This window comes from Tiliqua scincoides, chromosome 8 (assembly GCF_035046505.1).
Source record: "Tiliqua scincoides isolate rTilSci1 chromosome 8, rTilSci1.hap2, whole genome shotgun sequence".
In the NCBI taxonomy this organism is placed as follows: Eukaryota; Metazoa; Chordata; class Lepidosauria; order Squamata; family Scincidae; genus Tiliqua; species Tiliqua scincoides.
This window is the reverse complement of record NC_089828.1, coordinates 47822421-47847376: the sequence shown is the minus strand read 5'-3', so window position 1 is coordinate 47847376 and position 24956 is coordinate 47822421. Positions and strand designations below refer to the sequence as shown.

The following is a 24956-nucleotide window of genomic DNA, read 5'->3' as shown; positions in this document are numbered from 1 at the left end:
AAAAAAAATATTATCTTAATGGGTCACCACCTCCTCTTCCAGCAGTAAAAAATGCATGTAGAGTCACAACCAAAAGCAGTAATTGCTGGTTAGTTTCCCAGCATGGATTTAAAGATTATTATCTTCAAAGCCTAAATGGTTTGGGGCCAAGGTTCCTTAAGGATTACTCCACATGAGTCTGCCCATAGTAGGAGATCTTCCAGGGTGGACTTCTCACAGATTCCACCTACCTTTTAGCTAGTGGTTTAGCTAGTGACGTACAAGAGAGCCTTCTCAGTGTTGCCCTTTGCCAAGGGGAACTCCCTACCTTGTGAAATGCAGCTGCCATCCCTGTTGCCCATATTCAGCCCCATATTCTGGCCCCTATGGCAGTTTTCACTAGCTTATTGTAAAGTTGTTTCCTTTGTGGTGCTTTGTAATTTCTAACTTGTGTTTTTTATCTCCTTTCTGTGGTTGCTATTTGTATCCACTTCTGTTAATTTGCTGTATTTTGTTGTTTGATTTTGTGTTTAAGCTTTTGTATTGTCAGCTGCCTTGCTGTATGTGAGAAAGGCAAGGAATAAATTTAAATACGGCTACTATTTTTTTAAGCATCCAGGTATCTGTCATCTCAACCAAGAACCTGAACAAAGAGGGCCCTGACCACAAAGACCTCCTGGTACCCAAGGTGACATGTCAAACACTGCTCCCCTTTACCTGGTGATGTGCAGCCTCTGCTCCTCCCATTCCTTGGAACAGAAAAGGAAGAGGGGGATGGAACAGGAGTGAACTGTAGAGGGGAATGGTAGGACACTCTAGCCCACAACTTTATGCTTTCTCTTCTGCTCCATCTCCTTCTTCCTTTCCCAATCCGCAAGCCAGAACCACCCTACGCACAGGTCAGCCCACAGAATAGAAAGGTGTTAGCTCAAGCGAGTCAAGTCACATGAAACACTCAACTGCATCTTCTGCCTATGTTGTACAACATGGGTTCGTATGCATTAGTCTTTAATATCTTCTTCCCATGTTTTGTTTAAAACCCAACCCGGGGGGGGAGGAAGTTACATATTGTTTAATTCTTCCCCTCTTGACTGTTTTCCTACTCATATCAACTCTCCTTCCATTGAAAGACTCAAGTACCAGGGAGAAGAGGTTGGAGCAGGGTAGGACAGGATTTTGAACAGAAAAATTGCTGGAAAGGCAAGAAATACACCAGTCCCTTCCTCCAGGGAGCTCATACCCTTCTGAGGATGCTTTTGGTTTCAAAAGCAGTGTTGGGGAAAGATTAGTGCAATGGTCACATCCAGTTTGGACCATACCATAGTGTTTTTTGACCAGAGCGCTACAAGTATTGTCTGATTTTTTTTTAAAAAAACTTATATGTATATATCTATCTTAGCAATCCATGGCAAGGAATTCCATGAGTTAACAATATACTGTGTGAGCAGGTCTGTTCCACTGGTTACTTTCATTACTGCCGCCTTCTCTCTGCATTGTAAAAACAAGCTCCCTTGAGCCAGTGCTCCACCCATGATGTGCCACTAGTTGACCTCACTTACCCACAGAGGATCTCCTTCTAAGGGTCCCATCATTGCCAGGAAGAGGGGCTGCTGCAGTAGGGCAAAGAGGGCGCTGACAAGAGACTGCAGCCCTGTTAAGCTGCCAAACTGTGTAGAGGGATACCTGTTGGGAACAAAGGGGGGGGGAGAGAAGCATTAGTCATAGTACAACCTACAAGCAGAGCCCTCATTCCTGTTTACGACACCCTTCCCAGCAACTGGTATTCAGATGTATACTATATTTGAACATGGAGGCTCCATTTTAGCTAGGGTGGCTAACAGCCATTGACAGATCTTCTCCTCTATGTATTTGTCTAATTGTCTTTTAAAGCCATGCATTTCAGTCAGTGGTGGAGCTAAGAAGGGCAGGAGGGGTACATAGCCCAGGGTACCATGCCTGGAGCAAGTGCCAACCTGCAACTCTGATGGTAAACCTGAGGCAAAAAAAAGCAGCCTTCTGAGGCACCGCCATCATTCACCAGCACCTGACACCAATGAGTTTGCCTTATTCATAATGCAAATTATTTGACGTTTCCTTATATAATACATAGCACTACACATGATTGGACTGTATTTTTTTTAATAAATGAAAATGTAAATACAGTTTGTGCCTTGCTATCCATCCAACCTCCAGTGGATTAAAAAAAATACCAAATCAGTGGAAAAATAGCTTTAAAGATCCACTCCTAGGTTTCTTGCTACTATATTGTCCTACCAGAATGCATTGGTATAGACGCTATACCACATTCAGCCACTAGATGGGGTGAATAATGGAATGAAATTATAATTGTTTATTAACACAAAGGTAGGAAATTGGATTTTGGTGCTTTTTACCTTGCTACAAGGCATTTAAAGGTGGACCTCAGTATCAGTGTTGAGTCAAATCAGTGGATACAGAAGCCCCACCTTTAACTGTTTCTCTTTTGTTGGGAGGGGGGGTAGGGGTGACATGCCAGCAGAATCAAGTCAGGCATTTTTGACAAATCAAGCCCAAAAAGGTTTGCCATCACTGGTCTAGCATGCTGGCAAAACCCTCTTTCACATCCCATCAGGGATCTTCTAGCTTTGGGTGCCTGGCCTTATGGGTCCTGACCAATTACACACAGGGGCCTGTCCTCACCTCTGCAAACTATCAGTGTGGACAAATAATAATGACCCACGGGAGGGCAACCACACCTCTCACCCCCAACTTGGTCCAATTTAGTTGTTGTAATCCTTCTATAGAAAGTATTCCTAGCCTTCCCAGATACCACCAAAAATTAAGGACACAAAAATCACAAATGAACTCTGATGACTTGAATCCACACCTGTGGCTGGATTATATAACCCAGGCTCAACTTGAAAGCCAGTCTTATTGATTTCAACACCATGGAATCAAGATCACAGTTCAGGCAGCAACCTGAAGGACACTCCCTTGGACCCATGCCCCACTTAAATCTTAAATCCGGGAACACGCACTATCCAGGCCAGGCTACAGGTTTCATTCCCAACGCCTTCTTGGACATGAAGAAACCCGTTAAGGAATGCTCCAGCCATGCAAGCCTCTCCGAGGAGGGGAAACATGTTCACCCAACAAGAAGGAGAACATCTGTGATTGCAAAGTGCTGAAGTCTGAATATTGCTAATGAAAAACAGAAGCCTGGGAATCAGGTTAACAGTGATTTGTCCTCCTCCACGTATGTAATGTTCAATCTGAGCAACAAGAACTGGAGCTGGACCAAGAAGCTTATTCATATGTTCCATTTTAAATTAACAAACCCCAGGGACAAAATGAAGGTGACTTGGACCTAGCAACCTGCAGCAGCTGAAATTGGGCATCGTTCAGAAGTGTGCATGACATGTCTTTGACAGGCATTGCTGGAAATATGTCTTGCCATTCAAAGAGGGGAAGGTAAAATTATCAGGTCACTAGCAACCTAATCCTAACCACACCTTAACTGCCTGAACACTCATTCCAGCTGGATAAGCAGTAGCATTGCTGGGCCGGCCAAAACCCAGCATGGGGAGATGTGACAACACCATCACATCACCTTCTGTGTCACTGCGTCATCCCTCCAGATCCGAAATCGGATCTGGAGCCAAACGAATGCACTCGTAGGAAGGAGGACCCCACAGCGCTTTGCACTGAGCACTCAGATGGCAAGCGCTGTGCACCCTCTCCCTGCTGAGAGTGCACCTTTAGAATGCACCCCATCCCTCTTGCGCCAGGCCTGCTACGCCACTGGGTGTAAGGCCATTTATGACTGTTACAAAAGTTGACAAGTCATTCAGCATAGCCTGGCTGCTGCAACAAGTGACAAACAACCTGTTCTGCTCATCGGCAGACTGGAGATATCCGCCAGCATTGGTAAATTCGCACAGGGGGTTGGAGGGGGTGTTGGCAAGTTTGAGAGCATTGGTCAGTTTGCACAGGGGATCAGGAAGGGAGTGGTATTAGCAGCAGAGACACATACCAATGTTCTATCTCCCAACCCGGGTTCACGAGAACTTTGGCACAGGTCAGAGGGAACCTGTGTCAGCTGGTTCCCTGGCACAGTAATTGTTCCCTTGGCCCAAGGAGGCCTCCAGATGCCAAAACTCTCACAGGATAGAGCAGGTGCCACATTGGGGCTGCTGCATTGTTGAGTTGGATTGGGCTGTAGAGCTATTTAGTTGATGTGGGGCTCTTCAAACAAGCACAGCCACAAAGTGCATACTGTAGGATGATGCAGGAAAGGCAGGGCTGGTCTATCACGGAGGTCATCTGCCACAAGCAGCAGACCGATGGACGGTGCCCCCTCCCACCCATCTCTGCACCTCTACCTTCTGGATTCAAAAAGGAAATGGAGGAGAATTAAATTGTGGAAGAGTAGAGAGTGGTGGGCTAGAGCTTCTCTTTTCCTCCACACTTCCTCTTCTGCTCAGTTGTTCTTTTTGAATCCAGGGAGAAGGGAAAGTAGGAGGAACGGTACCAGATCATGCTTGCCAGATAAGGGCTGTGGCATTCAGTCTGCCACCCTAAATGCTGGAAGATCTTGGTCTGACCCTGTGGAGGGGAGTCTCTTGCATACTTTCTTGCAGCAAGACCACACAGAGCAGAGCAAAGGGCTGGGCTGGTCATTAGGAATCTGTTTTGCTCCGAGATGGAACACAGCAGCAGCAGCAGAGGCTGGAGACAAGCTTGCACCAGATAGCAGGTGTTGAAAGCATGTGGGTCACGTCAACCCTGCTCCTCTTAAGCAACACCCAGAGAAGCAGGCCAAGATCCACAGCTGCTAATCAGTTAATCCAGGCAAGGAGGAAAACATAACCCAGAAATCAGATAAAGGTTTCAACAAGACCCAGGCGCATCCCAACTTGCAAGGTTGTGGGTGCCCCACAACAAATTGGAGGTTGCTGCTTCCAGCAACCCAGTTGGGCAAATGGAGCCAAGAGCCTATCAAGGACCATATATTGTTCACATTGTTCAATACAGACTGCTATGCTTACACAGCTGCATAGAGGCCCCCCACGGCAGAATGGATGAACCCTCTCACGATCGTGTGCAAGATGAAGGAAAGGATCTGAAAAGAGAAGGAGAGAGAGAATCCCAAGTCATCAGCACTAGTTAGACCCTGAAAATGCACTCAAAATCGCTCCCTTGTACAAATATCCCATTAATGACCCTACCCTTCTGGGAAGGGAGGGGTGGGGGAGTTCACAGCAGCATAACATCCAAATCAATGATTTCTAATTTTAGTCAACAAATTTCCCAGATCCAGCCCAAGTTCCTTGCATAAGAGGATAGGAAAATGGGTATTCACAACTGAATCCCATTCATAACCAAGGGAGGCATTCAGTGACGTGCAGGACTGCTCAGCCCCAACACAGGGGCAAGGTTTGGATAGTCCTCTCACTCCAACCCATGTATTAGCAAGTTCAGATCTTGTTGGAAGCTGGCCCAAAGCCTCCTGATGCCTACAGTAGTGTGCCAAATGACACCTTTCAGGGGCAGGAGGTCTGGTCTAGAGGGTAGAGCCTCCGTTTGCCTGAAGATAACATCCGCAGCTCGCCAGTTCGAAGCCACCAGCACCGTGAATGGTGAGACCTTGAAGCAGCTGACAAGCCGAGCTAAGTTATTCCACCTGCTCTTTGCTGTGAGCGAAGAAGCGTCTTGGCTGACCTCCATGTGAGAGATAAAGGAGCTGCTTGTCAGCTTGCGTGGGAGGAAACTGGAGGCCAGAATGTGATACCAGATCAGAAAGATCCATCTGAAATGTGGTTCTTGAAAGATAGAGCCTTTCTTCCATTGTAAAAATCCCTACGGGGATTTAGAACAGCCTGACTTTGTAAACTGCCTTGAATAAAGTCTGAGGAGAAATCTGAGGACCAAGAAAGGCGGTATATAAATACCTGTATTAATTATTATTATTATTATTATTATTCTTACCTAGAAGCACACAAGCCTCTGTTCCTGCTGCTGTCCACCTTCCTCTCCTTAGATTTGAAGAGGGGAAGGAAGTGGGAGGGAAATGTGGAAGAAAGGAGAGTAGTAGGCCAGAGTGACTCCAACTCTCAGCTCCAGCCCACCACAAATGCATATGTGTTCTCGTCTCCCTCTTTTCTAATCCAGGGAGCAGAAGGAGGAGCACCAGTTACCAGATGGAGGTGGGCACCCCTGCCCATCCTGAGACTATCCCCTCGCTCAGGCTAATGGACAGGCCAGCCATGACTACTCTATCCTGCTCCATTCTTTTCAAGATGGCTCCCTCAGCAGCATCATGTGCACAGAGCCACTTTCCCCAAATACTCACTTGCAAAGGCAGGTTGGGAATCAGGCAGGTGACCCCAAACCCCACCAGCAACAGGTTGGTGAAAGCAAAAGCCCTGGTGGCATTTGTGATCTTCTGGATCTGCCGGTCACGGCGTTTCTTCGTTTTACCGCCCCTGCAAAGAGAAAGCAGGCCCAAGAATGTCATGTGGGTCTTACATTGGTGAACAACACACAGGCAGCTGGCAATGTCCATGTGCTTGGATTCATGCGAAAGGATGGAGCTCTCTTGTTCTGGGTCAAGCCAGTGGCACTGAGACCCAGAATGCCACCTCGGGTCCACTGCCTCCGCACAATTAAAAGCAAGCAAGCAAGCAAACATAGCCGCTTACCACACTTCTTGTGTAGTCTCTTCAACTGCAGAAGAGCAGGGTTTCCATGTTGGATTTAAAGGAACTGGGCAAATGAAAGCTCATTCTATTGTGTGGTCCCCATAAATCAAACTGGAAGAAACCGCACCAGGAGCAAACAGGGGGATGTTCCACTTTCCACGCACTTTTAGTGGGCGGAAAGTGGGTCAGTGTGGGTTGCATCCACACCAGCCCAGAAGGAGGGGATAGTGGAAGCAGACAACCCCAAATCTGTTGCCATCTCCCCCCCCCTTTCAATCTACCACTGATTCAACTTGCACTACCATGTAAAATAGAAGGGCCACCACTTGTTCAGAGTGCCTGCCTCTACGATAGCCTTTTCTGTATGCTAGTTCTCAGGGCTGGCTCATACATGAAACTGATTGAGGTGGCTGCCTCAGGTGGTAGATTAGCAGGCAATGTCACCTGCCACATTTCCAAACCTCCTCCTCCTTCCTGAATTTGAAAAGGAAAAGGGGAATGATAGGAATGAAGCAAGAGAGAAAGTGAGGAGGGAGGAGTGTAGTAGTTTATAAGCCTCCAGTGATTTAGTATGTCATTCTCCATTCTGCTCCATTTCTGTCTTTTTTTTTTCAAATTCTGGAAGGAGAAAAAGGAGGACTGGTGGCAGTTGGTATGCAACCAGGTAAGGATGCAACATTTGGGGTTGCAAAACATTATGTAATGTGTAGGGGGGGGACAGCATTTGGCATGCCACCTAAGGCATTGGGAGGTCTTGGGCTAGGCTTGCTCGGTTTAGATTCTCAATTGCTTACGCTAAGAAGGCAAGCCTCACCCTGGCCAACCATCTCTTAGCCTCCTATCATTCCACACACAATACAAACTATGGAACTTCCCTTTCTGGATTGCAAAAGTAAGTTGTTCCCAGAATCATTTTGCCCATGCCAAAAAAAAAACACCAAGAAACACAGAACACACACACACACACACACACACACACACACACACACACACACACACACAGAGATTGCTGGTGTTTTGCCTGTTGAGAACAGGACTCTCTCCAGTGTCAGACTCCAGCCACGTGTATCCAGGACTTTGATCTGGAAGAACTTCCATAGGAAACCTTGGCACAGTGACCCAATCACACCTGCTTCCTCATTCCAGTTAGATTAGTAGCTAAACTACATTGTACAATAGGCACATTACCAACCCTTGAGTATTAGATTTTTGTTCCTAAGCAGTAGCTTCTGGTGGCCAGGGAGGAAGATGGCAGAATCAAGACTGTGGTGTGTGTGGAGGAGGGGAAGAAGAAGAGAATGTAACCCTTTGCCTCCAGTGTGGTCCCTATCCTGACCCTCCCTTGGGTTGTAATTTTCCCAGGTCATTTCTCTCCTCCCCACCACACTTCCTTTTCCACTTCATTTCCTGGTTCTTTGGTGGTGCACTGTCAGGTGAGGTGGGGGAAAAAGAAGGTGCATGCATTTTCTCAGCTATGGGGGCAACCCTAACCAACTTTCCAGCACTGGCATAGCTGTTTCAGAGGGGCAAGTGCTGCATCCTGCAGTTGGGGGGAAGTCATGGAGACCTCCTCAAGGTAAGGCACTGTTTGTTCCTTTACCCCCAAGTTGCATTTCCCTTACTTCAGTGTTGGAAAGCTGGGTAGAATTGCGCCCTAAGTTATGATTTGTTTTTAACTGCCGTTTCAGTGATGAATTCTTGTATTTTATGGATTTGTATTTATTTTTGCATAAATTGGGGTGACTTGTCCAGAAAAGGCAGGGTTTAAATCTGTAAAACAAATACATGGGCGATCTACTTACTGACTGGGCTCTGTGTCCTCTGCCTCTTCTGTACCGTTATCACACTCTTTCAGCTTCCAGTCCATGATGTATCCTATCACTGGTGCTGTGGCCAGGCAAAGCAGTTGCAGAACTCCGAAGATGGAGGTGTAGAGACCCACTGGAAGGGAACACAGGAAAGTCCTCATCCAATGGAACATGCGAACCAGCAGAAGTGCATAAGGTTTTCCCTGCCAATTCCCTTTGTTTCACAATCTTGGCTGGAAAGGGGAAAGCTCTGAAAGCCCCTGTTTGCCAACAAACAGGTTCCAAGCAGGTGGCACGTGCTGTGGCATCATTAGGGGGTGCAGAGGATGCGAGCTGCACCCAGTGACGTGCACGGGGGGGAGGCGACGACACCGCTACTCGCCCAAATTTTTTAAATCTTGGTATTTTCAAATAATACCATCATGTTATATATGAATCAATGCGTGATTTCATGCATAATGCAGTGGAACAAATTGCATTGAAATATCTCTATTCTATCAAAAGTTATAGCCGAAAACCAGCAAATATATATATATATCAAATGATATATAACATGATGGTATTATTCAAAAGTACGAAGATTTTAAAAATTTTGGCCAGTAGAAGTGTCAACCCCTTGTGCATGTCACCCGATGCAGCCTGCACCCCTCCTAGCAACACCATTTGAGCCAGGGGCAATACTTCCTCTAAGTGGTCTGTGGTGCTGTGCAGGCCCTTTTGCTTGCCGCATGGCAGTTCCTCGGCATATCTGGACACATGGCGATGACATTCAACACTACTGCTGGACTTCCCAGAACTCTGAGCTGCATCAAAGCTAGGCTTTGGTGGACTAAAAGTAACAGTGGTCAGAACTGCCTGGCAGGAGATGTAGGTCAGGCAAAAGGACATACATCACACAGCACATCATTAGTTTGTGGAACTCATGGTCACAAGATGCAGAGATGCAACTCCCTGGGATGGCTTTCAAAGAGAATTGGACAAGTTCATAGAGGAGAAGTCCATGCATCCGTACAAAAAGCAGATGCTCCATCACTGAACCACAACCTCTCCCCGGGGGCCTCACATACATTATGTGAATGCTACCCTTTCAACCACCATGAAAGGTAGGCAAGCATGGATATTGCCCATGGATAGGGAAGACTGAGGCTGAGAGGGCATGGCTCAGTTAAGGCCACCTAGTGAGTTTAGAGAGGCAGAGTTGAGATTTAAACCAGAGTTGTCCTGACCAAGGTTCTGTCTCTAGGTCAGATGATATATTACATCTTTAACAGGTGGTTTTAAAGCAGGAAGTGAATTGGAAGCAGTCCTTTTAATTAAGCCTCCGGGGGCCCAATTTAGCATAGTGTGCTATGGGAAGGGACTTAATGCTTCCCCCCCTCCACCATCTTCCTGGATGAAAATTGTCCCCCAGTGGAAATTTGCCCCCAAAGCAGCAATTTCTGCATATCACTTAAAAGTGGCTCTTTTAATCATCTTTTAAAGGACCCACTTTCAACATCTAGCTTGATTTGTAACTATTAATTATCCTAGCTCTCTTGCAACAAACAACCATCTTGGGAGTTTTTCCCCCCAGAGAAAACAAGGCCTGGGAGGAGAGCTAATCTCTCCATGCACTGTGGACCATCTGGATCTGTCCCCCCATCATAGCTATATTTTGTTAAAGAAAAGATGTTTCATTTAGTTTGGCCATCAGTCCCCTTTCCAGCTAATAGGAAGAGGCAGAGCTCCACAGCCAAAGAAACCTTGCCCCCCCCCCCAAAAGAAAGAAAATATATAGTTTGAAAGCAGCCAAGAACCCCTTGGCAGGCTCCCTCCCCACTTCCCTTCCCCAGCAGTTCCCTGTTGTTTTCATGAAAGCGCCTCTTGATTTATCTGCTTCACAGATTCCAGATTTAACAAGTCGAAACTGGATCTTACTAGAACGCAAGACACAAATGGGTTTCGTCCTGTTGTGCAAAGACAAACAACCAGCTCATGTAATCTGCCCATTCCCAGGCTGGCTTCCTTCCAGGGGATATAAATACGAGCTTTGAATCATACCGCTGAAATTCAGCCATGACATCAGTGTTGTTCCGCTTCTGCTTTGAGAGCAGGGAGTCAGAAAACCCAGCCCTTTAACCAGAAGTGGAGCTGGTTACATCCCCCCTTCTGCCTCCTGCTAATGAAGAGTTATGAGGAAACGCTCCCAGGAACTAAATTCGGTCAACCCTGACTTGAGGACATGACCCTTAAGCACATATCATGAAAACATTACTGAGACTAGTCATGACATTCAAGCAGCTGCCCTCATAAAGGGGGTTGACTTTTTGGGAGAGGGGAGATGGGCACAGACAGCAGCTGCTGGTGACATTCTGAAGGCTCACAAGAGCTGTCCTCAAGAATTGTCAACAGCTGCTTCACACACACAAGGGAAAGAGAGAACTCATTTGTCTATCATCTTGTGTCAAGTACATTTATTTTGCCACAAGAACTGGACGCCAAATAGACAACAATCAGTGTATGTATGTGGGGCAGTAGCAAACCCCGGTGCAAAAGGCACAGGGCCCAATCCTATCCAATTTTCCAGCCCCAGTGCAACTACAATGCAGCCCCATGGCAAGGGAACAAATATTCCCATACTTTAAGGAGGCCTCTGTGACTGCTGCCCCACTACAAGATGCAGTGCATGCCCCATTAGCACTGGCACTGTAAACTGGATAGGATTGGGCCCACAGGTATTTAAGAAAATTCATCGGGGGGGGGGGGAGGAAACAGCACTAGGAGTGACTGAGCAGTGGCAAAAAGGAATTTGGCCCACTTCCTCAGGGCCAGGAATACTTCAGAAGCAACAATACACACTTTTGTTTGGGCAAAGCCAGACTGTCTATGAAGCTGATGGAAGCAAGTGGCTCAGGGACTGGGACTGGCAGAGACCACCTGCCTCTGTCATCTCCACTGCTCCTTCCGCTTGCCCACCTAGTGATGTGTCAGCCTTGTCTGCTCCATCCCTGGACTGGAAAAGAAAGAGGGAGATGAAGAAGAAGAGAAAGTGGGGAAGAGAGAAGTCTGGCAGGCTAGAGTATCCGTCTCCTTCATCCTTCCACTCTTTCTTTTGTAACCCAAGATGCAGCAGAAGGAGGAGGGAGAGGTATCGGGCTGGCCCTGCATGTGTTGACTGGGAATAACACAAGGATGCATTTGCAAACCATTTGAACAATAATACTTCAAGCCACAGTTTGGTTTAAAGGACAGGTAGAGAGAGCCACTTATCTAGTAGCAATTACAACAAGGAGGTGCCAACCTGTATCCAAATCGCCAGGCACCATGAACTCCAGGATGTTGTTCATGGCCCCCATGTAGAAGATGAGCCTCAGCTGTGTGACACACATGGTGATGAGACTGAGAAGCAGGATAGGGCTGAAGACACTGTGCATGAAAGAAGGGGAGGCTGAAGGGGAAAGAAAGGAAGAACCCATCGTTAGTCTCACCTGAAGATTTCATATTGCCGTGGACCTGCAAAGGAAAGTTCGTTAGCCAGTGGATATTGCTTCATTCACTAGCCACAGTGCATCTCTAGAGTTCAAAGGGGGAAAACACCCCCAATCACAGGGTTGCTGAGGCTGAGGGTGCTGAGGCTGAGAGAACAGCAAGGCCCAAAGAGAAAACTACCGCAGATACTCGCCTATTAAGTTGACCCCACAGATAAGCCAAGGGCAGGTTTTGAGCCAACAATCATGGAATTTTCCATGACCCTCAGATAAGTTAGGGGTTAAACTTAGGGGGGGTGTCACAGTTTTGTCTGATTTTACCAGAGGCCAGATCCTGAAAAATAACCTACCACTAACTGTAACCTAAGAACTGTAGTCTCATTTATTAAAAACATAGGAAAAGATCATAAGATACATTTTTATTCTTTTTAAATTCTGGTCTTCACCATCTTTTTGTAAACACTATCAGAGTAAGTGCACTATAAACAACATACCAGTGGTTCCCAACCTGGTATTCATGTACTCCCAGGGACACTCAACAGGACCTTTAGGGGTACTTGAAAAAGAATGGCAGAAAAAGGCAGGCCGTGCTCCAGAATGCCTTGGAAGGCAGGAACGGAGGTAGCTAGTTGGCTGTGAAAGCCCCACCAATAGCTAGTTTTTGGTCATCAATTTATCTATGAACCAGTGATTGAAAACCAGCACAGTAAAAAAGCTGAAACATAATAGGGAAAGTGATCAATCACCCAGAATTTCTCAGCACACTTCTGGTGCAAAACAGTGCAAAGACAGAGTCTTCTGTTCTTCAGACAGATAAAAAGGGAAAATACTATGAAATACATGAAGTCTGGGCTTTCATATAGAGGAGATGAGGGCTTGTATTATTACAAACATTTTGCCAATATGAAGGGTACAATTTATGGAAATGGGCTGCCAAGGGATATGCAAGCGAAAAAGGTTGGGAACCACTGCAGGAGATCCATGAATCAAATCCACCTTTAAGGTGGACATGAGGAGAACCATGAATTAAAGACACCTTTAAGGTGTTTGGTGTGTTAAGCCAGAAGCTCTACATACAACATACAACCCATAACACATAACTGAGAGTGTGCAATTCAATTCACAGCAGAGAGATGAGATATTTGCAACCCTTTTTACTCAGAAGTAGACCCACTGCTTTCCATGGGTGTTATTCTTAAGTAATGGTGCACTGAATTATAGCCTGGGAACGAGGATCCCATCCTGGTGTTTCAAAAAACAGCATTTGCAAAGCAGAACCAGGCTGCAGCAGAAGGAAGGAGAATAAAGGGTTAACTTTGGCTGGAATGCCCCAGGAAAATTACTATAGCAACCAACAAGGCAGAAGTGAGAATTGGAGCTTGATTACTTGGCAAAAATTTCACGCACTATACGTGAGTATGTACGGTAGTTTAAGATACACACTATTCCACAAATTTGCACACAAATCCTTTGCAACCAAGCAAGGCTGAGGGGCAGGATGCAAATGCTTACAGTAAAATAAATATAGTGGGCACTAAAATCATAGGATTTGATGAAGTCACCCAGGGAAAGTTAAGCCATATAACTGTGCATGCTAATTTCCTTTTCAATTAAAGCACCCAGCTCTCCCTTCTATCTCAAAATACAAGTGCTATAAATACAAAAGCTGTTGATGGAGACAACATGTAATAAAGTTCACAGGTTTCTTCTTTAGCATTGAGACTGGTTTCCATCGGCTGCATTTCTCATTTAAAAAACTGGACAAGGAAACCCAAGGGTTCTGCTATTGTCTGTGACACTGAAGCAGACACTAACATAGTATAGTGAGCCCTTTGTATCCATGGCGGATCTGTTCCAAGACTTACTGAAATATCAATACAATTAAATCTGGTGGTGCAGTACTTACCTGGGGGTTATACCATGCCCTCCAGAGATTGCATGTGGCCTCCCGACTCCTCAGAAGGGATCCCAGCTGTGACCTGAAGTTGCCAGAGCAAACCAGGAGTGACTTCCGATCACATCTGGGAGCCCTTCTGAGGGGGCCAGGAAGACGCTGGCTCAGCATTCACAGATGTTCAAATCCACAGGTGCTCAGCCACTGGATAATGAGGGTGCACTATAGTTCAGTAGTGGTTTCAACAACTCCTCCTGCACTCACCTGTGTTGTCTGGTTCACACTTGACTTCCAGGTCCACCGTCGACAGGCACAGCTTGTTGCCATCCTGCAGGGCAGCCACATCCTTCTGGCCTTTCATGGAGCTGCCCACGCTGAGGCGGCGGCCCACTGTGGTCACCTGCTTGTAGAACTGTTTCCCTGTGATCTTGTGGTCAAATCCCAGCCAGCTGAACTTGATCTTCACCCTGTCCAGTGAGAGGAAGAAAGAGCATGGGGTTGACCTAGAGACCAGTGGGAGTTCACCTGTTCTCCAGCAACCCCACCTCTGGAACACAATCAAGTCCGTCTCTCCTTATGACAGAAGCCTTCTAAAATGCATCACACACTTAGCTGAAACTAACCGAGAAGTGAGGATAATAAAACTATGCCAGGCTGGTGCAAGAGGCCCTTTGGTGCCCACAGAGGAAAACCAATGGCAGCCTCCTCCTTCTCAGTAACACAGTAGAACAATCTGCTGGGTAGAGCTCATGCACAAGCCCCATTAAAACAAGCAGAAGCGATGCCAAGCACTGCTGTGTGCTTGTATTGCTCCTTTGTCAATGAGGCCTGTATAAATCTTCCTGGGGGACTGTGCTCCATGGGTCGCATCTAAATATAAACACTTGCAGGAGATGGACAGATTGAGCATCACACGGGCCTCCTTGCAGAAGCCCCTAAGCAGTACATGGCAGCCTCACTCAGAGGGACCGTGACTAGCAGGACAGGGTCCCGATGCCCCTCCCCCAATGACTCACGTGTAATCCATGTCTTCTGGACCTGGGAAAGGCTCAAGGGGCCAGTTGAAGAAGCAGTTGAAGAAGACGAGACCCGCACAGCAGGCCCAAACAACCAGGATGAGGATAAAAGAAACACCAAAGTCGTAAATCACCTGTAAAGCAATTCAAGGAAGGAGCAGCAGTCACTAAGCAGGCCTTCCCATGAGGAGACCTCATACACACACAGCAGACTGGCAATGGTAGAGTGCAAAACCTGGAATGGGGGTGGCAGCCAAGGGAAACAGGCCTAGTAAATAAGAGCCAAAATACGATGTTAAATGAGTCACTGTTAGTTGGGGGTCTACATTTATGTCTGCAATCACACGGGGCTGTTGTTTGGTCAGCAAGGGGTGTTTAACCCTTTGAATCCATGCCATTTCCCCCCACTGAAAATCACATCACTTCTAGCAGCTGTTTAAACCCTCCCCCCTCCAACGCCATTGTAGCAAATGACATTTTTGGAATTAGATATATTAATGGAGAATGAGTCTGTCCATGGTTTTTAGTCATGATGGCTACAGGTTGCCTCCAAAGGCATATCTATTAGACTTCACACCCTGTTTTATTAGTCTTCATATTTTTTGTGGTGGGTGGGTGGGCAGGGGGAATTCCCACTGGGATATGAAGTTGGTCACTGTGGGAAACATGATGCTGGACTTGATTGGCCTGATCCAGCAGTGCTCTTCTGACATTTTAAGAATTCAGCACTGAAGGCATTTCTACTTTCTGACGCCAAAGCTGTTTTGTCTATGCGGAATCAGCGTGTGTTTGGTTTCCAAGGATGCACAAGTCCTGTGAACTATCCATGCTAGGTCAGGAGCCAGATATGTGTGTCAGCAGAGGCCAGGGAGCAAAAGAAAACAACACACAAGCTCCCGTAGGGAGGTACATCTGAACTGTGTCCTTAGATGCCTTTCCATATTTTTGTATCTCGTAACATCACATTTTTTATAGTGAATTCTGTACGCTGTGGCAGTAGTTGGTTCAAATGGCTTTAAAACAAAATTAGCCAAATGGATGGATAGAGGAGAACTTGATCATAATAGCCAGGACAGCTAAATGGAGCAGAGATGGTCTCTCTCCAAGTACCAGAAGTGGAGGACAAGCGGAAGGCAGTTGTCTTTGTGTTCTGTTTATGAGCTTCCCAGCGGCATCTGGCTCGCCACTTTGTAAACAGAACATTGGACCAGATTAACCTTGGGCTGATTCAGCAGGGCTCTTCTTGTGGAAGTTTACCCATGCTCTTCAAAGCTATGCAATGCGACCCTTGCAAAAACAACTCAAGGGTATTCCTGGAAAGGTTTCTCTCTGGGTCAGCTGCTGGTGAAAACAAATCAACCAACTTCCAACTTAGCACCGGTCTGTCTGACCAGTGCAAGAGATAGGGGGAAATGTCTGTTTGCCGTCCAATTGCTTATGACTGGCAGAATCCTATGGTTGGAGACAAACAGTTTTTAGCTATGCAAAAGCACTCCTAGCCACAGCTGTTACCTGCCCTTCCAGGAACAATGTGGGGTCCCAAGCAGCTTCCAAACTACCCACCTGAGCAAGCACCACCCTGTCCAGAAAAGGTTGAATCTGCATCCCGGGATTTGCTTTCCTACAGACTCACAGCACGTCTATCTCGCCTGGCTTCTGCCATACCATTTTAACACTTTGAAATGAGAGTGTTGTCTCTGGCCAGCCCAAAGAGCAGCAGCAGCACCAGGCGAGAGCTCCCAACCAACCTACCTTGATCCCTGGAAAAGTAACTGCCGAGGAAGCGTAAGAACCAATCATGAGGGCAATGAAGGTGGAGCGAAGGTCACCAAACATGTTGGGCAGCTGAGAAGGAAGGAAGGAAAGGAAAAAAGAAGGGTTGAGGGGTTGGTTAGATCTGAAACACATGGTGGGAAGAGAAAAATAATCTGTTTCCTTGGGAGCAAAAATGGGGGGGGGTGATGGGGAGGGGGACTCATTCGGCTGCTGGAACATCCGTTTATGCTCTATCAGTTTGGCTGCAATTTGGGGCCTTTGCTTCTTATTCCATGTCAGGCTGGAGCCAGATTATTTTAAAAGAGAGAGAGATGAAAACAGTTTAAAAGAGCAGCCAAGGCTCACAGTCCTGACACACATTCCTTGGTGCTTACAGGCTTTTGTTACCGTTTCAATAACCCCCCTGGCCAGAAGCCAGCAGAGTGTCTCCCCACCATGGGAAGCAAACCTTTTTCAATCCCCCATCGTCTCTCTGAAGCTAGGAAAACTCAAAAGTTTTCTGAGTGCACAGTGAGCATGTGGAGTCAGGGTGAGTCCAAGACCTCCTGGTACCAGAGGCAGGGTGCCAGGTGATGCCTCATCCCCTTGTACAGAGTCCTACGGCACCAAATGCCCCCCTTATTAGGCAGTGCACCCATCTTTGCTGCTTCTTCTCCCACTCCCTAGACTTGAGAAGGAAAAAGGCGGTGCAGAAGAGTGGTGGGCTGGAATGCCCCCGATGATCTAGCGCAGGGTCTCCAAACCCCGGCCCGGGGGCCAGATGTGGCCCACGGCAAGCCTCTATTCGGCCCGGAGCCAGCCTCTTGTCCCCTGAGAGCCTCTGGCCCACTCAACTGAACACAACTGGAGCTGTGCTCTGGTTGTGTCTGGAGGGTGTTCTGAGAGCCAGAAAGGTTGAATGAACCCATTTATTCACTCATCTAAGTTCCATCTCTTATTTATTTAAATTTTATATTTAAATATTTTTTCTGGCCCTCAACATTGCACCAGATATTTGATGTGGCCCTCTGGTCAAAAAGTTTGGAGACCCCTGATCTAGTGCACCCCTCTCCTCCACATCACCTCCTCTACCTCCACTTCCTTTTTAAATCCAGAAAGGAGGAGCAGAAGCAAGGAGATGAAAGCAGGCGACAGCTCCCCCCCTGCTGTGACCACCTGAGTTAATCTTGTGAAAACGCAGTCCTGCATGAGTTTCTGAAACATTAAAATCCTGCAAGATCCATTGGCCAGAGGTAAAAGTGGGATAGAAAGAGCAGCTAAATTCCCAGGGCCCCTCTGGGGATTCCACCCTGCCAAGGATTACTCAGCTCCAGCCTAGAAAGAACACAGCAGGCAGCGCTAAGGTATCCATCTGAAGTCACTCCAGTTCCAGGGCCCCACAAAGAACCACCTCGCCCAGCCACAAGGTCACCCAGCTGCCTGCCACCACCAGCTAATCCACAGTTCAGCCAGGTCAGTGCCCAAGCTCTCAAGTCGCACCCCCTCTTCCATTGGCATTTGCCCTTTAGACAGCCTCACTTTCAAGACCATGATGTTCAACAGAGACGGGGACAAGAGAGATTGCTTCACACAGCCAAAGGGATCCCAAGGAACGTTGCAAAGCTTGTTCTCCCCAGCCCAGACCTCACATGCAAACCTGCACCCTGTGACCTACACTTGAACATCCTCAAAACAACACTGAAGCACATTCATTGTTTGAGCATGCAAAAAAGGCTGCTTGCACCATTCCTTCTCTCAGATCAGACTTGGGTTCTATGCTACGAACAAGCTACCCCTACAGCAGGACAGCCCTCCAACTTCATGCCTTCCCTCAGGAACCAGCTTTGCCACACGGCCAAGGCACATGCTTTACCGCTGTGCTTGTTTCCATTAAACTAAACAGCATCTGGAACCAATGCTCCCAGTAATCAGGATCTTGGTGTGCAGGGAGGGTTTTTACCCCTCTGCCATAGTTCCAGGTATCCAAACCCTTGGTGGCTGCTGTTGGCTTTTTCTTCCCCTTAGCAAACAGCAATCATGGGGGTCTCGATTCAGATGGGGAGAGTGGCAAGGAGCAAGATTAAAGCCTACTTCCCCCCACCATCTGCTACAAACCTGACTGGGCTGCTGTTTAGTTCGAAAGAAGCAAGCATGTCAGTGTTGAGCATGTGCTTACTCGTGGACAGGCCCATGAGATGAATGACTGACATTTGTATATTACTTTCTGAATAATGTGCTTCATATGTATTATCTCGACGTAGTCCTTACAACAACCCTATAAGGTAGGTCACTGTTATTTTCCCCATATTGCAACTGCGGCTGAGAGGGGGTGGTCTGCCTAAAACCACCTAGCGAATTCAAGAGGTAAGATGCAAACCCAACTCACAGCTTCCGTCTCTTAGTCACTACACTTCATGCCTCTCTGCCAGGTCTCCTGGCCCTACTAAGGCTCTGAGCAAGTGGGCATTTGACTTCCCCTCTGCCACACTGAAACTATGCTGAATGATCCCAAATTGGGATAAAGAAAACATGGCATCATTTCACATGCTTGGAATCCACCAATCGGTTAAGTGAGCTCTGAACAGGGCTGGCCCAAGAACTGGTGCTTGAGGCAGTACACCAAAGGCGACCCCCCTCCCCTCGTGTCATGCCTTCCTGCACTATATGCCAGCCCCTCTCCTTCCAGACCACCTGTTGCTGCTTCCAGTGCACCTCCTCCACTTCCCTGAATTCAAAAACAGGGGAATGGAGCAGAAGTGGAAATGTGGAAGTCCTCCATGCTGTTGCTTCTCCATTTGAATCCAGGGAAGAAGAGGAGAAGGACCAACAAAGGTAGATGGGTGGAAGGAGAAGGGCAGCAGGTACACCCTGCCAATTCACTGTCTGGGAGTACAATCCCCATCAAACTCATGGTCCACACTTTGATGCCAGTTTGATGCCCAGTAGGCACCCTTTCGCCCCACTCTAGTCACATTAAGAGGCTGTCAGGAGAACCAGCTCACTCTTGGCCTCCCATCGCTGCAGAGGTGACATTTCCAAAGGCCGCATCCCTGCAGGGCAAACACTACAGCCTCTTGCAGGAGGGAGCAAACCCCCCCCCCCACCACCACTGCAAGCCTTTGAAATCCACGCTTCAGGCTCAGGGTAAGTGGCAGAAAGCAAAAGGCTGATAAGAAACAGTCAACACCCATCCTCACTCTCCTCATGCTATTTCACAAGTGCTCTTCCTGCAACAGAGCACTTCTGAGTCAGACCCTGAGCTCATCTAGCTGTTTACGCTGCCCCGCAACAGCTCTCCAGAGTTTTGGACAGGGGACTTCCCAGCCCTGCCTAGCAATGCTGCCAGGGCTTGAACCCAGAACCTTCTACATACAGAGCAAGCGCTTTACCACTCTGCTACAGTCTTTCCCAAGCCCTGCTGGCTGCTTTGAGCAAGGAAAAGGCAGTCGACAGGAAACTGGATAGGGGAAAATAATTATGTGCTCTTCCCCCACCATCTCATGTGCATGCTACATAAACTCACTCAGAGAGTTCACCTGCCTTTTTCCAGGAACTCCAGAGTGCCAGTCCCAGCTGCCTGTTTACAGTACTCCATTTGCTGCAAGAACATCCCAGGCAGAAAAGAAAAACTTTTCACCCAACTCAGCTCCTTGTCATCAATGGCTTTCTGACTGCAGCACTCTGAATGCAATGCAGCAGCCGAGTCCTTAGATAACCCCAGAGTAGCAGAGGCAAGCTATTTTTTTTTAAATAAAAAAAGACTTCTGCAAAACAGAGGGAGGAGTAGTTTGGACTGCACTGCAGAGGTGTCCACTGCCCATGGTGTCCACTGACAGTGAGATTGAGAGCCCAAGTCTATGCAAGACTACTCATAGGCAATTATAGTCAAGAGCGCTTGCTCCCAGGTAAGTGCGGATTGCAATCAAGGGTAAAAAAAAAACAAAAACAGAGAGTTGATGTTAGTATAGCAAACATGCATTTATCTCAGTTCTATTTTCCTATCTTGTTTCTGTACTTTTTTTCTCCTTGTTTGTTTTTAACCCCATAAGCTCCCCCACCCCCCACCATCAAGAGTTGTGAGATGTTTCAGTATTGGGTTCCCTGCCCATTCTCCAATCAGAGATGACTATCAGTTAAATTAAAATTTAACCACAGAGACTATTGAAATGCAGATAGAAATGCACAGGAATGTAACATTGGGGAGGAAGGAGCACTCTGAAGGTGCAATTGTTCAATCCAAAAACAGGGTGTGAAGAAAGACAGATAGATGAGACAAGGAAAAACAAAAGAACCTTTGTTCTTTTGAGTCATGCAGGGCCCCAGAAAATAGAGATGTAAGGAACATCACGTTTGCTTTGAGTCCGTGTAGCTCACATGACAAGTGCTGGGGTTCGGGGTTACCTGGAAATCAGCCCCCGCCCCCAAACTGGGATGGTTGCTTTATTCCTATTGAAAGGGATCTCCAAGTATTGCATTCCGACAGGGCCGGCCCACCTATGAGGCCAACTGAAGCAGCTGCCTCAGGCAGCAGATTGGCACCCCTCTCTGTTTTCCATCAGGGTCAGCCCTGCATCCTGACCACCAAAATAAGTTGCTGAGGAGCACTAAGAAGCAGCCCTTCTACTTTGGATTTGGGCTTTCAGGCTGACCCTTGCAAGAGGTCACCACAACACAACAGCTCTGCATCTCTGAGAAGGACCAATCTGGACAGGGTACACAGCTTATGTTTATCCAAAGTCTATTAATAACCCCCCCCCCCATTCAAAACAAACCCCCTGCAGCTGCTCCAGGGGAGTGCTCCATAAATACAGCCGTCACTGTCAAAGGCCAAGTGGAGCAGGTGACCTGGCACGGCGCCCGTCCTTTCCCTCTGCCAAGCCTTCAGTGCTTGTAACCAGAGCTGCAGTTCCAGGAGGCCTCAGCACAGCAAAACCACCTAAGAAATCATCACTGAGCAGGCTGCAGTGGAAGGAAGTGCAGGCCCCAGAACAGGCCAAGAAACAGCCCCTCACCTCACTCTCGGCCTCCTCCACCGTTTCCTCATTCCAGCACCCTTTGGCCCTGCAATGGTTGCCCTTTCATTAGCTCCATAAATTTTTGAGAATGGGCTTTTCTCAAAGTCACACCCCTGGCTGGACATCACTGCAATAAACTCCATCCTTTGCAAAATTTCACCAATTAAAACAGGGCCATGTTGGCAATATTCTGGCCTTGCTCCCCTTAGCATTTGGTGGCTGCCCAACAGAGGCCATTCACATTTTTTCTTCTTTTAAAAACACTGCTGCTTTTGGCATATTTCACCCATAATTTCATAACCCCTTACAAAACCCCAGCCTTCCACTTATAGTACTGGGGCAAGGAGGGAAGTGTTCAAAAAAAGACCCTCCATATTACTTAACCAAACTTTTGCAGGATTGGATAGCAAAGAATACTTGACACACATTCCCCCAAATCCAAGCAGTATCATCTAACAACTTCGCCACCGATTTCCAGCAGACCCAGCTAGGATCCAAGCAGATGAGCTTGGGTGAGAGAAGAATTCCAGCAAGGCAAACACAAGAACAGAAAACTCCACAAGAACTCCAAACCTGTAACTTGGAGCAGACCCGAGCAAAAGTGCTCTTCTGGACATGGAGAACCACATCAGGGTCACAAGACAAAAAAAGAGAACAACACACTTGGATGCCAAGTAACTGAATTCCACCTGCTGGAACAGAACAGAAGCTCCAGATGTCCTTGCACTCCCCCTCTCCATTAGTGTTTGTGCTCTAGTAAACAATGACCTGAACAAACAGGCCTCAGTGCAGACAGGAAGGAGGGCGGGAGTGCGGGAGGGGAAGCTTGCTCAACAACATCTCAGAATGGAGGGGATCCTGGAAGTACAAGAACACTCTTGCCACCCAGGGTAGCCCATCCATATGGTTGACCAGGGTGATTGCCTCAGCGGGCTGGGGGAGAGTGCCTGTCTGTCCTCCTACTCACCCACCTCTCCTCCTCCTCACCCACTCACCCTCCTCCTCCTTCTCCTGTTGCCTGAATTCAAAAAGAGGGGAACAGTTCAGAAGAGGAAGTGTAGAGGAGAGGGGTGCGGTAGGCTGAAGTCCTGCTGGTTTTGCAAGAGAGGGTTTTTCTCCAGTAGCATAGCAAGTGGGGAGGGCAAAGGATGGTCCGCCCAGGGGGGGTCAAGCCCCCGTTGAGTGGAGGCTCATCCTGTATTTGCCATCAGATGGGCCCTCCAGGCCTCCTTAAGGCTCAGGACAGCCAGAAATGGTTGCCCTGGAAGTGATGTGGATATGACATCATTGCATCATAGCTGAATCACTTCTGGGTGCTGCACGTCACTCCAGATAAGTACTGGGGTGCCCCAGGCAGAACCCATGCTGGTGGCACCACTGGCACCACCACCCAAAAGCTACCCACAAAACTCCAACATCTGAATTGAATGAATGGCCAACATCTGAACTGAGTGAATGGCCAACCTCAGCCAAGTCATTAGAGGACAGGAGCGACACAGAAGAAGCAAGAACCATAGCAGCCCTTGGAGGGCAGGGAAGACAAGCCTTTATAAACCCAAAGTTAGGGGGTTTAATGCTCTGCAGATCAAAGCAAATATGACATCAAATGCTGATTTACTGCCCTATCACATTTCTTATCCTACCCCTACAAGCCTTCCCCACTCATCTTTCATCAGATGCTAGATGTTTCAGCCATACAGCATTCAGTACTGGATTTTCTGCTGACCCTCCAGTCATGGGCTCACTAACAGCTATCAGTTAAATTAACATTTAACCACTGAAGCTATTGAAATGCAGATATGGATGCTCAGGAATGCAGTGATTTGGTGGAGGGAAAGCAGGCTTGGCATAAATTGTTCCAAATGATGGATACAAAGATAAGAGACAAATCACACATGAGATTACAGAGAAGTAGAGGCACATGTTTGCAAGAGAACCCAGATAACTATTCATTTGGGTGGAGAGGGAGTTAATGGCAAATGTGTTTCTTTAAACAGGGAAAAGGGAGAGACAAGGGGTGTCAGGGGATCATTCCCACACAGCAGCAAGTCTGAGAAAGAAAGTGTGCAGGCTGATCCAGGCATCAGAGACCGGATGGGGGAAACTATAGCCTGTTGACAGTGGTTCCTTCCTGGCTTCCAAGATGTCCACCCTCCCATTCCCAGTGCGCTAACTTGGCACTTACCGTGAGTGAAGTAAAAGTCATGCACATCCCCCCAAAGCCGTTCAGTGCCAGTGAGATGAAGATCAGCACCGACAGAGCTGCAAAAAAAAAAATGAACAGGAGCCTTTAATGGGGCAGGCCCAGGACCACCAAAGGCTGCAGCAGCCACTTGGACAGAGCCAGAGTCAGCATGTCTTCTGGGAATCAAGCTGCCTGCAGCCCATGTCGGTTGCATGGCTGCAATTGTATGGAGAACCAGGATAGTATAGCCATTTGGGAGCTGGACTTAGATCTGGAAGATCCCGGTTCAAATCCCCACTCAGTCATGAATCTTTCTGGGTGACCTTCAGCTAGTCACTATCACTCAGCCTCACAGGACTGTTGTGAGGACAAACAGGAGGGAAGGAACTATATATATCACTCTGAGCTCCTTGGAGGAAGGGCAATATAAGAATGTGAAAAATAAATAAAAATTCGGTCATGGGGAGACTGGTGCCGTGGGATGCAGACTGCTCTGCTAGGGCAAGAGGGAGTCAATAGGATACGAACTTTGCAGTGTTCTGGCAGCAGCCAATTTTGCCCTGAAAACAGACATCTGTGTAATCAAAGTCTACTAGGGCAGGAGTGATGACAGGCAGTTGCTGATGGAAAAGCTCTTACTTTGTATGCAGAAGGTCCTCAGTGCAGTTGCCAAGATCCTCTGTTCAAAAAGGACCTCAGGTAACAGAACTGGGAAGGACTCTTTGCCCCAGACACTGGAGCGCAGCTACCAGTCAGAGAAGGCAGTGCTGGGCTAGAGATAGACTGATCTTTATCCAAGGCCAAGCACTTATTTTGTAGGCCAGACATTACTGAGCACTTGATTAGGGTTAGCAAGTTAATCTCTTATTCAGGACAATGGCTGCCAGATCAGGATGCTTCAGGTTTGAAACCATGGCACAGGAAGAGGAGTGGCTGCCTTCTTTCTCCACCATGGTCCCAATCCAGAATTCATTTCTCCAGCTGCTATTTGTCCTGGCATTCAGCTCCCATTAGCACCAATTATGGTAGCTCCAGTCACATGTTTAAGGTTTGAGCCACTAGAACAGGGGTGCCCAAACCCCTTGCGGCCCTCAAGGCCTCTCAATGCAGCCCTCAGGGAACCCCTAGTCTCCAATGAGCCTCCGGAGATTTTTTGG

General features: G+C 47.5%; 1 protein-coding gene across 1 annotated transcript in view; it reads right to left on the bottom strand.

Moving 5' to 3' along the window:
* The window catches only part of SLC43A2 (solute carrier family 43 member 2), a 43071-nt gene that overhangs the window by 3989 nt on the left and 14126 nt on the right, over positions 1-24956 (bottom strand). The window contains exons 5-13 of the mRNA XM_066635073.1: positions 23800-23876; positions 16597-16689; positions 14845-14978; positions 14093-14295; positions 11748-11894; positions 8462-8600; positions 6311-6443; positions 5007-5080; positions 1539-1662 (exon numbers count right to left, since the gene is read on the bottom strand). Of these exons, the coding sequence (XP_066491170.1) occupies positions 1539-1662; positions 5007-5080; positions 6311-6443; positions 8462-8600; positions 11748-11894; positions 14093-14295; positions 14845-14978; positions 16597-16689; positions 23800-23876 (1124 nt within the window). The remainder of the gene's footprint in view (positions 1-1538; positions 1663-5006; positions 5081-6310; positions 6444-8461; positions 8601-11747; positions 11895-14092; positions 14296-14844; positions 14979-16596; positions 16690-23799; positions 23877-24956) is intronic.